Raw genomic sequence first — 15913 nt, forward strand, 5'->3', positions numbered from 1 at the left:
AACAACACTGGCTGCGTTAAAACTCTTTCCTCATAAATCAATAAACGGTGTTAGGCCACATAACTCACCGGCTTATTTCCGCAGAGCCGTGTTTAGCCCCGTGTTTATGCCAGGTTCAGAGCAGATGCGTATTGGTTGAACTGCTGAATGAGTACCAATCAGCATCCTCCCCAACATGGTCTAATTTATTGTGTAATATTGCTGTATACAAGACACGTATATAACTCATTCACTGGATCATCACTAATTGCACTTGGAGCATCACAGGCACTGTTTTAAGCACTTTCTCCAAAGAACTCTAGAGGTTGCCATCAACCTCCATTTTATAGAGGAGGAAACTAAGGCATAAAGACCTAAGTGAGTGGCAAACTGAGATTCAAACCCAGACAGAGCCCTCACACCTACGCACATTACAGTGCTTCTTGAGTGGACGGGGTACCTGTTTGTGCAATCCAAACATGAATCCCTGGAATCTGACACCCAACTTAAGGTCTAGACGCCTCCACTGACGCTCCCTACACAGTCCTCCCCGACCGTCCTGCTCCCTCCGCCCCAGGAGCACAGCCACGTCCAGTTCCGCTTAGTGACCCCCTTATTTCCGCTGTGGTTTTACTGCACATGTGTAGATCTCTAAGCAAAATGTTGCTTAGGGTTTTTCCCCCCTAAATTTCATCCACAGGGTATTGCATTACAAGTAATCTGCAGTTCTCCACCCCGAAGTCACGGGCATATTTTTCTCATATTTTCTCCTGCACTACTCCACTGTTTATGCTTCTCTCCACGTCAGCCCTGCCGGGTAGACCAGATCCTGAGCCTCCCAGCCTCCCCGAGACTCTGGGCCTTCAGGAAAGGCCCTGAGCTGATCCACCAGAGCCAGATTCCAGTCCTGGCCTGGCCTCTGACTCGATCACTGTGTGACCTGGGATAAACTGTCCAACCTCTCTGGGCCTCAATATCCCAGTTTACAAATATTCCTGACTTCCCAGAAACCATTGGGAAGGTGAGCAAGGGAGCTCCCTGGAGCCAGGACATGCCATTACAGGTTACTTGGCATTCCTCACTGATGGCCAGGTCCAATTAGGGAGAAATGGGAGAGCACTCAGTCAACTCCAAGGGGCACACGCACGGGAGAGGGGGGGAATGACACCGGTTAAGTGGTGGGTGAACTGGCTGGGACCGAATCGATGACGATGGGGAAAGACACGGCAAAGCACCCATGATTTCCCCCACTTCCCTCAGAGCCCCACCTCTAAGAGCGGAGGTTGCCACCCCTGAGTCCCTGTCCTGGGTTCTTCCTCTTCCGAGGGCATCGAGAGGACAAACACCTTCTGATCGGAATGTTTTTGGAATGTTTTTCCAAATACTCAACATCTGGAAGGACCCGTTACAAAGGCCCCCTTTGTGCAGCCGGGAAATGGGCTGGCAATAAAACAGCTCGGAACCCCGCAGAACTGGGGATGGGGGCGGGGGAGTGGGGAAGGGGGTGGGAGGACCAGGAGCGGTGGCTGGGGCGCTGCCAGGAGGACCTGTGTGAGAGCGAGGTCAGCACGCAGTGCCCGGTGGTATGAAACCACACACAGCAGCCGGCGCTCCCCTAGGGCTCCCTGTGTGCTGGGTGCTGCTCTGAGTGCTGTGTCCTTAGTGTCTTTTAAAAGACGGCCCGAGAGAGGGAGACAGGCCCCTGAGAGGATGTGTGGTGTGAAGTGCAGACTGAGCAGAGCAGAGGGTGGTGGAGAGATGGAGGAATTCCCACCACAACAGCGGCACACGTTTGGAGTGGTCACAGGGCGCATGCGAAAAGGTGGCAGCACCCCACGTCTCTCTCTAACCGGCTTCATTCCCCAGGTCATTGGACCCAACCATGTGCTTGGAAGGCAGGTACAGTTCCCCTTGCAGATGCGTCTGGTCCTTCCGTTCCAGCAGGTGTGTGAGGCCCACAGGGTTACATGAACCTGCAACAACAGACCCCTGGTTCTCCCTGCCCATCCTGCAGTAAACAAGCCCCTAGCAGGTGACAACTTCACATGAAACACACCACCTCTGTGGCAAGTTCCTCATAGACGGATGGCCCATGTGTTATGCTAAAATCCCTCTCAAAAACCTAGGAAGAGAGAGCTTTATGCTGGTTCTTTCCAAAACGTATCTGAAAATCAATTTGGGCAGCTCTTGCAGGATCTCAGAATCTTGGGACTAGAAAGACTGACAGGAACCTGGTCATAAATGCAAAGTAGATGGACCACCTTGTTGGGGCTTGTTAAAATGCAGAGCCCCAGGCCCTGTGCCAGACCCGGTCAAAGAGCAGAGGTGAGGAGCGGGAATCTGGGAATCTGCATTGGTAAACTCAGTGGTGATCTTTGTTAACGCACAATGAAGAGTGAGAAGTGTTGGTCCAAGTCATGACCCAGCTTCCGGAAGAGCAACACTTACTAGTCAGAGATACATGGTGTTTATTCAACTCATAAGCATCTCTAAGGCTGCATATTCCTCATATGTCTTAGGATTCAGTGAGTCTCTTCCAACTTTCATTTTTTTATATCCATTTTACCTTTCTAAGCCTCCCTGCTGTACACTTTTATTGAGCACAAACTATGTGCTGGGTGAGTACATTGCATATTTGCTTCTTCAACATTCCCAGTGCCCCTTGGTGTTACAGATAGGATGGAGGTAATCGGAGAGGAGGTAGGGAGAGCAAGAAGAAAGGAGATCATGGGAAGAGGAGAAGACAGACATTTCCTTGTCTTCTTGGCATCTCCCGGTCATTTTTACAACCAGAGCATGGCGTGTCATTGAAACTCAGAACTGCCACAGTTGGAAAATCCAAATTCTACTCTCCTTTTCCAGAGTTCCTTGCAGCTAGGGTTGGCCATACATGTATTCCTGACCAATGAGATGTACAGGAATCTGGCTGAGCTGCTCCTGAGAAATCTTTTGCTTTCCTGGTGGAAGGGAGGGATGCAGCTGGCACTGACCCCTTCGCCGTTCAGCCTCGGGTAGTGCATTAGCCTCCAAGAGCCGTCACACAAAGCCCCACAGACCTGGTGGCTCAGAACAACAGAAACGAATTATTTCATAGTCTGGAGGCCAGAAGCCTAAAATCCAGGTCTCAGCAGGGACATGTTTCTTTCAAAGGCTCTATGGAAGGACCCTTCCTGGCCTCTTCCAGTTCCTGGGGGCCCCTGACATTGCTTGCCTGTGGCTGTGTCGCCCCATCTCAGCCTCCGACTTCACACGGCTTCCCTCTCAGTGTGCCCTTTCTGCCTCTTACGTGGGCGTGCCCATTGGATTGGGGCCCACACTGACTCAGGATGATCTCGACTTGATCCTTACCTCAGTGACATCTGCAAAGACCCTCTGGGGTCACAGTATAAGGTTCTGGGCGGATATCAATTTAGGGGGGCACTAGTCAACCCACTACAAACAGGTACACGATTCGTGGAGCGACCACAGATCCATTATTGAGGAACGGGAGGGCAGAGGGTGCAGAATTTCATTTAAAATATTTTTACGCTGTTAGAGTTTTCAGCTCTATTTACCTGGTACGTAATAAGAACAAAATGTAATCTAACAAACAGCCAGATGGAGACACGAAATGATCCTTCCAGGTGCCATCACAGAACACAGCCAGGAGGTGCGCTCTCAGCCTCTACCTCCCCTGGTGAGGATGCCTGGGGCCCTGTTGCTCCCCAAGCTGAAAAGGGTGAGAAGTCAGGACAGCATCCAGTTTCCCACTGCTGGCAAGATGCTGCTTTTAGGAGCAGAGCTTGGAAGAGCAAGCTAAGAGAAGAAGGGTCGGGGCACAGCTTCCGGGAAAAGGAGAGTGACCGAGGCCATTCCTCCCTGTGCATCTGCTTTTCTCTGCCCGGCCCTAGGGAACAGTGCCAAGATCTTAATCACCCAGCATCGCTCTGGCACGCCGGGTGTGTGATACACCTGTCTCCACCGTCAGGCAAACGAGTGGGTCCACAGGCAGAGACCTGCCCCGCCAAACAATGCACCCCTTTGTCCCCGCCCCGAGCGCGGGATCAGCAAGGAAGCCAAATCCATCAGCACTTGTCAGGGTTCTTGATGCACACAATGCAAGTCGTGATCCCCAGTCTCCAGCAAAGCCCCGGGCTCTGCGCAGGCAGCTCTCACTGACACGCAAAGTGTCAGTCAACCTCCAAAACCCAAGGTGGGGAGCTGGGTAAGGGGGGCCCTGGGCTCTCATTTCGAAAAGCCAACCTGGCCCGGGGAAGGTGCCCCTGAAACTCGGACATATCCTTTCTTCAAACCAGCCCCGAGAGAGCTGCTCTAGGAGAAATCACTTCCCGAGCTGGCGGAGGGCTCTTGCGGCTACTTCGGCAAACGCGATGCGCCCGTGGGCAGTGCACACCCCGGCCCACGTGGCCAGCCTTGTCAAAGGCTGAACCCCACCTGGGAAGAGGGAAGATGGAAGCAGAAATCCCCCTGTGAGATTTGCTACAAATGCAACACTAACCAGAAAGGTGTGACGCCATCCTTTGCAGCCGGGAGGTGGCAGGCTCTACAGAAGTTTGGGGACTTTGGGGTCCTAGGAGCATCCAGAAGCAGTCTCTGTGGATGCTGCCCACATTATTAGGTGCTTTTCCTGACAAGTCCTGCAACCCATTCTGGCTGTCCTTTCCTGTCAGGTCACCCGCCCCCCCTGCCCCACCACCCCCTCCATTAATATGGCTACCAGACAACAGACAGGATACACAAGCCTTTTCCTTTGACGACAGACTCCTAGTTTGGCCCAGGCACTCAGCACCGAGGGAGGGGATAGGAGAGACAGCTCTGTGTGTATATGTGTTTGTTTTAAAATTTTTATTTATTTATTTTTAGAGAGGGGAAAGGGAGAGAAACATTGATGTGAGAAAGGAGCACGGATCAGTTGCCTCTTGTATGCACCCCAACTGGGGACCAAACCCACAACCCAGGCATCTGCCTTGACCAGGAACTGAACCCGCGACCTTTTGCTTTGTGGGATGACGCCCAACCGACTGAGCCACGCTGGCCAGGGCCAGGTGTATTCAGATCTGCTGTCCCTCTGGGGTGGAATCACTGGCCCCACCTGCTTAGGCCACGGCACAAGGCACATTCAGAGCTAAGATTCGTGCTGACTCGGTCATGCTCCCTGATCTCCTTCCCCACGCTCACCGTACAGGCTTCCTTCTGGGAATGAAATCAGCTAATGCATGAGTTTCGAAAAAGCGCAGATTCCCTTAGAAATACAGGCTGTCTGCGCCGAATAATATCAAGTAAGCCAGCTCCACTTAAAGGGAAGGAATAAGTTGCAGGCCATATTTTAAAGTAATTTACATAATGCCACATTTGGGGGCTTTTTTGGGGTACCTGGTCGTGATGACAGTATCAAGATCACGTAAAAACGTCTTTTTCTTTTTGAGATACACATGGGCCTGTTATAAATAAAATAATGCCACGTTTTTCAAAATAATGAGGAAGAGGGAGGAGCAGGGCCAGACTGGTAGGGGCCAGGGGCCGCGAACTGGCTGATGGGCACTGGGGGTTCCGGGCACCCTTCTGTTGACTCGAGTGCAGGTCTGAAGTTCTCCATAATCAAACGTGGAACAAAAACAAGCTTCAAAGATCAAAACAGAGGAAAGCATCCCTCTGCCAACACGAAAACTCGTGCATGCATCATACAGCCAGTGATCAGATCTGGCCTTGCTTTTTAATTATCATGGCTGAAACAGATTCGATTTTGCTTTTTCAAACCAGACAGCAAAAAGGTGAGTGAGCACTGTCGACCACCCACCACTTTCAGTGGGATTCCAGAGCAGCGCGGGTGACGCTTTCTCCCCAAACCCTCGTGTTGGGGCCGCAGATTTGTCACAGGATAGAGGTCGGAGGGATGGAAGGCATTCCTAAACTCAGGATACACTGTGAACACAGCTGTAGAAATAAATGTTTTTTTTTAAAAAAAAAGACTGTCTCAAAAACCCCTGGAGCAGGAGGGAAGGCAGATGGGCTGGCAAAAACCGCTTTCAATCATCTGGTCCTCCTAGGTAGAGTGTGCCCGAGGGGGAGGCCATTATTCTTTTTGTAAGATGGCGGAGAGGGCAGCCTGCCCTCGTTAACAGGTGCGTTGCTCAAGCTGCTGCTATAAACTGGGTCTTTTCCTCTTGCTATTTTTATTCTTAGAGATTAGAAAGGTGATATCAACAATAACCCAGTGCAAGCTCTGAATCGTAATGAGCCCATCCGAGGGCACAGGTGGTACCTTTCCTTCTGATTGGCAAGATCGAATCTCCTCGTTTGGTGTAGGTAGGCATCTAACGCCCTGGGCTGCTGCAATTCCTCTTTGCACCTGCCAAGAGCCTCTACACACAAAGATGGGTGCTGACCGATCCACGGGGCACAGGCCACTCATGTCAAAAAGCAGGGAGGGCATCGGGGGCTCATGGGTGCTAGCTCCCGGGGCCAAACAGGTGGGACCAGCCTCCTGGAGCAGTAAAAAGAGGAGAAAATGGGAGCTGAGTGGCTGGTGGGCGGAGCCTGGGCGTGGGTGGGGTTGGCAGCCCTGGGCAGAGAAGGGTGTGTTCCCCAGGCGGCCCTGTGCCCCACCTGTCTGCTGCACTTTACCAAACCGCAAAGCCCTGCCGGGCACTCCCCTGCCAAGGCCGATCACAATCTGCCACGCTATCGGTACTGTCATCTCTCACAGAGACACACAGTTAGTGCTGTGAATTCTAAGGGACCCAATCTAATCCCGCCTTCTCCCAAAGCCACCTGCGGCCGCCCGGGCTTGCGGGAGCACCTGTCTGACCTGCTGCCAAGGGTGCCCGCCTGCATCCCCATGCACCTCCCCCTCCTCTTCTCCCTCAGCTTCCCCTTCTACCCCAGCCCTCCGCCCATTTTCACCCTGATCTTTCACAGCTGGGAGATGAATATGCAGAATGACAGAGTCTACTGGGAAGAAGATCTAAACCTGAGCTTCCCTTTAACCTTGGCAGCGGTGTCATCCAGCCAGTCCCTTGTCTGGTGCCTGGATGCACGGAGGGCGAAGAGAGGTGGCTTGCTGATGAAGCTGGCAGGAGGATGATAGGAAACCGGCGTCCATTTTTCTGGTTTGGGAAAAAGAGGATTTCACGTTTCAGCACCTGCCAACCTGACAGGTTTGCCAAGGACTTGACATTGGCCGAGGATTCTACGGTAAACCAACACGCACCCCTACAACAACCCTCCTCCAGAGCAGAGGTAACTCGTCGGGGAACGAACCAGCTCTCGGGAGGAGGGCGACGTGGTTCACGAACTTCTCCAGCTTCCAGAACAGTATCTGTTTTAATCTCCACGTGTTGACCGGAAACATCTCCCTTATATTCAAGTTTGGGTTCTAAAAGCAAGAAAGTTCAGGCTTGATTTGGACTGCCAGGGTTTGTGTTGTGGTTTTTATTGTACAGCTTTTGAATATATAGATATATAAAAGAAATCCCTGGGAGATTTCTAGGCCTATACAGTCTAACAGACCTGGAGGTCGACTCTGATTTTTGGTCCTAGTTGTCCCCGTGTCTCCCTTCCTTTCCCTTTGCCTGCCAGGAACAGCCAAGGGCTAAGACTTAGCCGCCACCCCCAACTGTCACATGGGGAATTAAATAGGCAAAGTTCGTAAGCCCAGTTAAAGGCAGTGGCCAAAATTAAGGCATCTCTGCCACATCCCAGTGGGTGTCAGCACAGAGACAACGAGGCAGGAAGGAGCAGGCTGGCAGATGCTGCTCCCCAAGCTCTCGACGTCTCCTGCTCCTGTCACTGGGTTATGTAGAGAAGTCAAGAGTCGGCCACAGCCCTGACCCAAGCTCTGGGGGTCAGCTCAGGGAAACTCCTGAGAGAGAAGGAGGGCAGAAAGACCAGGGTTCATTCCCCGAGCTCACACAGCCCGGTGCATTGCTCTCGGCATGTATCCTCACTCCAGTCCCCTCTCTGTTCACTCAACCCTCCCCTCTTTGCAGCGTACATGCAAAGGGGAGACTAAAATCAGAGCGCGCCTACACGAATGTGGCTTGTGGTGTCTACTGATCCTGACTGATGAAAAGCGAACCTATAAAATCAATTTGTGTGACCCGGGTTTATGAGCCAAGAAAGCATGGCAAAGGGGAAGGGCTGTCTCTATGACTGTCGCACCAGGCAAGAGCCCCTCTCGCTAGTAAATGCACCAGGAGGCTGGCTTCATGAAGAAAGCGGCCACACTGGGAACGTCCACGTGCCAGGGAACTGTGAGTAGCCCTGGGAGCTACAGGTGGCCCCTGGGGACGGAGGAGAGCCTTCAGCCAACAGTCAGCAAGAAGCTGGGGCCCTAGTCCTACCAGGGAACGGAATTCTGCCAACCCCCTGAGTGCTCTTGGAAGCAGCCTTCCCCACCAAGCCCGAGGAGGAGAACACAGCCTGGCCTTGAGCTCGCAAGGCCCTGCACGGAGGACCCAGTTAACGCACGTCCAGACTCCGGAACCAGACACCGAGCCAGTAACATGTGCTGACGAAGCCACTCAGTTCGCAGTCACATGGTACACAACAACAGGGAATGGATACAGTGACCATCTCCTACCGAGTCACCAAATATAACCCTTGTCCACATGGAAGAAACCTGCAGATTCATGAAGCATTTATTTAAGACTGGCCTTTTTTCTTTTAACTTGTATTTTAGGTTTGTTAGAAATGAAAAAAACTTAATTTTCTGTACTTTTGCATGTGGAGTTCAATCAGCATTGTCACTGAAGAAAGCAGAAAGGGGCCGGGGGGCTGGTGAGGAGAAACTATGAAGTCTAAACGTAAGCACTGATCTTAAAGCAGTTCATTGTCCTTTCCATGGGCCACCCTCCAGTGCGCATGCGGCAGTGACCCCAGCGCACACTGAACACTGACTCTAAAAGGCAAAGGCCTGTGAGGGGCTCACCTCTGCCACCCTTACCACACACTATGAATCAGAACCACTGGCAAGGGCCTCTCCCCTCTTTGCATGCTTCCCTGCAGCCTTGTTCTACATTTTCATTTCCCCCTGACACACCCTGGACTTCTTGGAAGTCATGGCTCTTGCAATCAGGGAACAGAGATCCTAGCCTGGCCTAAAACCCCAGCCCTGGGTCCTCATCAGCTCCAAACAGCCAGGTCCACACCCCTCCCTGCTAGACAGGGAGGAGCCAGCGACAGGCTTACCAACTTCCAGCTCATAGTTTGCCAGAGATCACACACAGTTTTCAGTGTGATCTTTTTCATCTGGGGGAGGACCCTGGGGTGCAGGGGTGCTGAGATGCGGGTCATGAGGTCTGCCCTGTGAAAGGATCATACACCTTTCCTTGGGCCAACACCGTCCATGGCTTCTTTTAGCTCCTCTGTCCACCTGTGTCTTCCATGTTTTGGAGCATGAGCCCAATGGGCTAAGGAAACCCAGGGGTCCTGAGGCTGAGCAACACCCCCAGAAGCTGTGGGGGTCTCAGTAACAGCTGTCTCGGGGGCAGATGGTGGCCAGCAGTGCCCTTTTGCCTTCGAGCCCCTGGCAGAGCCCTGGCACTGTCCAGAGGATGGGAAATAGCACGGAAACGGCTGGAATAGACTCGGGTGCTGTTTGCCAGGGCCCTCACCGTCCAGGGCCAGCCTCCCTCCTGCATCCTGCTGGGAGGAGGAGGCAACAGCTCCTTCCAGGTTCACTTCCTCCCACTGGAAGACTGAGAAGTGGAGTTGGGAGTTGGATCCCTCAGGCCTGCAAACACACTGCCACCCTTCTCCCAGCTGCGGGGCTGAGAAGCTGACCAGACGGTGAATTCACTAGAGGACTCGGGCGGGGGAAGAAGCCTCTAAGTTGCAGAGCACTGCAGACCCCCTGCCCTCTGCTCAGGCAGAGCCACTGAAAAGCACGGGAGCACTGGCAACCGTACCTTAGAGCCAGGAAAGGCTGAACTGCAGGGAGGCTGGTTCACAGGCACCCCTCCCAAGGTCTGTGCCTAATTCTGTGTTTGAACTTCCACGCTACTTTTCCCAAAGAGTGCTCCTGAAACTGTATAAACTTCACATCCCCCAAAGGAGGCCTTGGAAGGGACAAGCTGGGAGCCCCGGGAAGCCACAGGTCCCTCTGGTGGTGCTGGGCTGGCCTTGTGTAGCCAAGCAGGGTGATAGCGGGGGGTGGCATCCCTCCCTAGGCGGGCGACCAAGGGAGGTGGGTCCCAGGGCTTCACAGGCAGGGCAGGTGGGAGCTGCCCCTTTCGTGCAAAGCTCAGGCACGGCCTCATGCCCCGCCCCTGCAACCCCGCCCTGAGCAGGTAAATACAACTGCCAGCCTGCTTGTCCCGGGGACCTGCTCCCGGCTCCCTGCCAGGGCCCCAGGGAGGCCGAGGTCAGGAGGCACCCGCCACCCAGAACGTGCTCTGGCGCAGGCAGCCCGGCCTCACTAAGGCTCCCCACCCGCCAGGCCATCAGATCACACCCTGGGCCTAGCTGGCTGGGCCCAGGGTGTGTAGCTGGGGTTGGGTAAGGGGTGAGGAGAATACCAGGCCAAGAGGGGCACGTAGGTAAATACTGGGGGAACTCCATACACTTCAGATCTGTTGTTCTCGTACGTAATCTTACCTCAATGCCAAAAGAGGGGGAAAAGAACAGCCCCTGGGCTCCCTCTGCTCCTAAATTTCACCAACATTTTTGGGAGTGGAGGCCTGGCGGGGCCTTGCTTCAGGAAAGCTCGGGGGTGGGGGGGAGGTTGATTTCTGCATCCTCCAGCAAAATGGAGCCCACCCTGCCCCTGGCCTTGGCTACCCGGGCATGTGAGACTTCCTGGCGCTCACCGGCCCTGTCGGGGAAGTGGGGTCAATGGTGTCAAAGCCAAGGAGGGTGGAAGGAAGTGGTGAGAGAGGTGGTCAGTGTGGAGCCAACTCCCACAGGGGCAGAAGTGGCATCAGGGCTGCGGTTCATTGCCTAGGGGCCAGCACTGGGGACGCGGTGCACAAACCAAGCTGTCCTTGAGATGTGACGGGGCCCGAGGAACCCAGGCCTCTAGCTTTCTTGGATCTCGACCCGTTTTCAAGCCTGTCTCTCCCATGGGCCCTAGGAGCTCCGGACAGCCTCTGTTGAGTCCCTTGTGCAGGCACGCTGGCACTGGGTACTGGTTTGCAGCCGGGAATTGGGGCTCGCCTTTCTCATCTCAGCTCTCTCCTTCGCTTCCACCGGTGTCAGGTGGGGAAGGCGTTGGGAGTAACTTCTTAGTTAGTTCGTGCACTTACCACCCTGGAAAGAAGGCGGTGTTGAGAAGGACGGAACACACGCACGTGCCGGCCACAACAATGTCCCTTTTATTGAGATTAATCACAGTTATGAGGTCTTGTCCATCAGAAAGAAGCCTGCACTATGTAGAACTACATACGAAGACATAAAAATACACATCAACCACCAAAACAAATCACCTCAACCAATCAAACCTCTGGACGTGTCTTCAATTTTGATCGTCAGTGATTCAGAAAGACGTACATTGACTGGCCCCGCATAAGCCTGGCCTTCGGGCGTCGGGGCGCTCCCAGAGCAGGGTGTTGGCCCCGGGCAGCCGTCGAGCATGTAAACACACAGGGCAGGTGTCGCTCGCACCACGCCCGGACACCTGGCTCCCAGGCCGCCCGCCGTGCCTGCGGAGCCCGCTCCAGGTCCCGGGGGCTCCTCTGCCCAGGGAGGAAGGCAGGCCCCAGCTGTGCTTGAAGCAGGTGGGTCGCATCACACCTGCTGGAGATGCTGTGTGTACAGAGAGACAGATTGGCTTATAATCTAGTTCAAGTCACTGTTTAGGGTCATTTCAGAGTGATGATTTGCTGAAAATTCACTTTTAAAGGGAAACATAAAAATCTTCTTTTCCTACCCCATCTTTCTTTCTCACGCTAAGGGCTCTGGCCAAACCCCAGCAAAGCGGACTTCTGGGTCGGGTTACAAGTGACCACACGGCCAGCAGAGACAGACCTATCGCAGATGCCAAATGTCTTCCCTTCACTTCAATTAGCTTAAGTGGCTCCATCCACAGGTAAATGCAGGGTGTGAGTTCTAGCAGTTGGCTGGTGTCCCCGTCTCTTAGCAAAACGAAGGCTATGGACTTATCAAAATAAATGTCATAGGGATTTAGAAACCATGACAAACCACTTTGCTCCTGGAACCCCCAGAGGACAGAGGTCTCTGATCAAAGCTACAGCCTCTTCTTTTTGCGGGGCTCACAGCGTGTTCACAGTTGTCCCAATTCCCTAATTCCCGTAATCTCACAATGTAAATCTTCACGAGGGGTGGGGGGAGGAGAGGAGAGAAGAGAGAGGGAGAGGAAGCACAGAGGCTAGCTGATTTTCTTGCCTTTGTCGGCACCCCCATCCCATCCAGCGTCTCCCTCGGGGAGGCGGAGGAAGGTGTATCCCTCCTGGGGCTGGTGGGCCCCGGGACAGTAGTAGGTGGCTTTGTCCGTGATGCTCCAGTTCCAGATCAGGAGGGACAGACAGGAGTTGTCCTGACCATTCTGCCCTGAGCCACGAGGCAAAAACGCTGAGGAGACTTCTTTGGGGTAGCTTGCTTCTGCAGGTGACCTTGCGGGGTTGCCATTGCACCTGGTGAGGGAGACTGAAGGTCCCAGAGGTTTCCCAGGACCACAATCCCACCGGAGCAAGACTCCATTCAGTGACCAAAATTCTATTGTCCCACTGACACCTTGGAAGTCCAAAAATAAAACCTATGTCTCCCTTTTAAAAAAAGTAAAAATCGTCATGTAATCAGAGTCAGTCAGGATAAGGAGATGAACAGGAGAAAAAGTAAAATCTTGTGATGTGAAGAGCGGCCCGTGGTCCCGAGGCGGCCAAGCACTGCCGTGTCCTCATGCGGCCTTTCCTGGGGTCCCGGCATTTTGGCACTAGCCCAGGCCAACATCCAGCGACATCATCACCACGAATCCCAGGATGGAGGCCCAGGACGCCAGCTTCCCGTTGCCACTGGGAGGGAAGGAAAGGAAGGCAAGAAAAATTAATGCACTGAGACACGGTCCAAGCTGAAAGCATCCTCTGTGAGGCCCATTCCTGCAGAAAACATCCTCCTGCTCTACGGAACGATAACGATACTGACAGCGAACGCGCATGAGGCCCATGCCTTGCCAGGCACACCAACGGACTCATGTCATCTGAAAGGATAACCACGAGACGGTCATTCCGACTTTACTGGTGGGGAGACTGAAGCATGGGGGCGGGGCTAAATAACTTGCCAAAGGCCACCTATCTCGGCTCTGGAATCCATGCTTGAATAATAAAGAGTGGCGATTCAGTTCTTGAAGACCTTATTTAATCTGACCTTGTAAACTAGCCTCAAAATCATTCTGCTACAAAAACCAAACTGAAACATAGAGAGGACACCCCCAGCCCCTGAGACCTGGCCTGTAGCTAGATAATGAGACCATGGATGTACAGCTTTGGCTAACAAAGCTCCCCTCTCTCCTCATTCCAGCCCCAGGGAGATCTGGAGAAGGCAGGAGAAGGGGTGGGAGTGAGGGGGCGGGGAGAGGGGACAGAAGGAGGGAGGGGAGGGAAAAGGAGAGAGGAAAACAGGAGGGAGAGAGGGAGAATATTAGAAAATGATAGTCTTTCACTGGGGGGCTGCGGAAAGGCACGGGGTATACGCCACTGCCTCATATTGCTTGGTCCGTCTCTCCGCCTCCCCTGTTCCTCCTCTTTTACTTTCAGACAGCACAGCTTCAGAGGGGCTGAGGATGATGTCAGGGAGGGGCAGGGGGTGGTGAAAATACAGGACTGGCCAATGAAAACAAAGGCAGATTTGGAGGCAGGGATCCAGACAGGGGCAGGGGCAGATGGGGGTGGGGAAGCTCTCCCACCTGATCTGAGCTTCGGGGATGATGTCGTCCATGACCACATAGACCATGGCACCCGCGGCAAAGGCCAGAGCGTAGGGCAGGATGGGCTCGGCCAGAACCACGGCGAAGGCCCCGAAGAGGCCAGCCAGAGGCTCCACCATGCCGCTCAGCTGCCCGTACCTAAGGAGAGAACAGAGATGGGTGCCACCCGGGAGAGCCCCGCAGGCCCGCTGCCCGCCCACACTGCCCGCTTCGGAAAATGGCGCGTTTATCCCACATCATACAGGGCCCAGCAGAAGCAACGCCTGCTTGAGTGTGGCTGGTAGGGTAATAATGTGGGTGTGGCCATTTATCGTTTTAATTTGAACCTGTCACCTAAAATGTCATATGGTGTGCTTAAGTATGATACTGTTATGTTACAGAATTACACGCTTAGGACTTTGTAATAAAAGATTTTGTAATGAGAAAGGGGCGTTATTTGTGTGGGACCCTGTACCTGAGCCCGGCGGTGCAGAAGCATTTCACGGTTCTGCTCACCTCCTCTTCTGCCTTCCCTACACCCTCGTGCGGTACAGGTGCCAGCCTGCCCCCGGCTTTTTTGTTTAGAGTTTTAAGTCCCCCACCAACTGGCTAAAACCACAGCATTACCGAGCTCTAACCCACATGCCACAGGGCACACCCATTGAACACTCACAGTTCCATGGTTCCATGGCAACCGTCACCACTAGTGATTCCAGAACATCTTCACCACCCCCCAAAACCCCATGCCCATCAGCAGCTGTTCCCCATCCCTCCCTTCTCCCCCCACCCCGGGAACCACTCATCCACTTTTCTTCTCCATGGACTTGCCTGTTCTGGACAGTTCACATCAATGGAACCCACAATCAGTGGTCCTTGCCATTGATTCGTTTCCCTTAGCACGTTTCCAAGGTGCACGCATGACGTAACACTCCCGGCGTGACTGATTACCACCCTCCATGTGGAAACACCACAGTTATGTGCCTGCCCCTCATCTAGTGCCTACACTCATTTGCAGGGAGCACACCGATCAGAAGCTGTAGGGACACTGCCCAAGGACAGCTGCGCCTGGCATGTCTGGGGGATCAGGCCACAACACCTTCCTTCCGAGGGGGCTATACCCACCCACCTCTGCCAAACGGTGGCCTACCTGGCCGGGGCTATCCTTAGGGTCTGGCCTCACAACCCTCACCTTAGATTAAGACGAGACTCCTCTTTTTTAAAAAAAATCCCTTGCCCTGGCATGCGATTCTGTACACCAGAAGGTTGTGGGTTTGATCCCTAGGAGCAGCACATATAGGAGGCGACTGATCGATGTTCCTCTCTCACACCAATGTCTCTCTCTCTCCCCACTCTTCTCTTTCTAAAATCAGTCAATCTATCTATGTCTCATCTATCTATCATCTATGTATCTACTTATTGGCACTAGTGAGAGTGGGTCTCTGTGGCTGAAAACCCTGATTGAAACAGCAGCCATGTGAGCAATGGGCCCTCACAGAGAAAACCAGCCGGTGCCTGAGCTCCACAGTCCAGCCCCACCGGCAAGAGACACCTGCTCCAGACTGAGCACCAACAGACATCTCTCCCGCTGTCCCTGGCTGTGGGCACTTGGGGGCATACACTGCCTCTGAGCCTCAGCCCTTCCATGTGTGAAATGGAAGTGAGACAACTTCCCCCCCAGCCTCCCAGGTGATGGGAGGGTAACTGGGCAGCTGTGGGCCTGGGAACTCCCACCCTGCCCTGCTTCTCCCTGGCCAGCTAGAAGCGGACGGTGGGCATGGGGGAGACGCTGTGCTTTAGAATCCTCTAAGGGGCCATGACCTCAGCTTTGTCGCTGCCAGAAAAAAATGGGTTTGACATCAAGCCCACTGCAGTGAGAACTGCGAAGTCTAATCTCAGTGTCTGCACACTGACCACAAGGCCCCGATCCACTTCGTGAAATGATGGTCACAGCTTTCGGGCTCCCAGGACTCGCATTTAAAGACACCGCTAAGGCCACCTTGCCCGGCCCCCACCTCACCCTCCTCCGATGACTCTCCCACGGTGGAGAAAGACGCCATGGAGGGTGGGAATAAAACG

General features: G+C 53.7%; 1 protein-coding gene across 3 annotated transcripts in view; it reads right to left on the reverse strand.

Moving 5' to 3' along the window:
- Window positions 1-11268: 11268 nt before the first annotated feature.
- Window positions 11269-15913, reverse strand: part of SLC39A11 (solute carrier family 39 member 11) — a 266347-nt gene continuing 261702 nt past the window's right edge. For all 3 annotated transcript variants that reach the window (XM_037069882.1, XM_037069881.1, XM_037069880.1), the window contains 2 exons: window positions 13838-13996; window positions 11269-12947 (listed from right to left, as the gene is read on the reverse strand). In XM_037069882.1, coding sequence (XP_036925777.1) covers window positions 12869-12947; window positions 13838-13996 — 238 coding nt within the window. In that variant the 3' untranslated portion in view covers window positions 11269-12868. The remainder of the gene's footprint in view (window positions 12948-13837; window positions 13997-15913) is intronic.

This window comes from Sturnira hondurensis, unplaced genomic scaffold, assembly GCF_014824575.4.
Source record: "Sturnira hondurensis isolate 20B ecotype Veracruz unplaced genomic scaffold, ASM1482457v3 Scaffold0018728, whole genome shotgun sequence".
Classification (NCBI taxonomy): Eukaryota; Metazoa; Chordata; class Mammalia; order Chiroptera; family Phyllostomidae; genus Sturnira; species Sturnira hondurensis.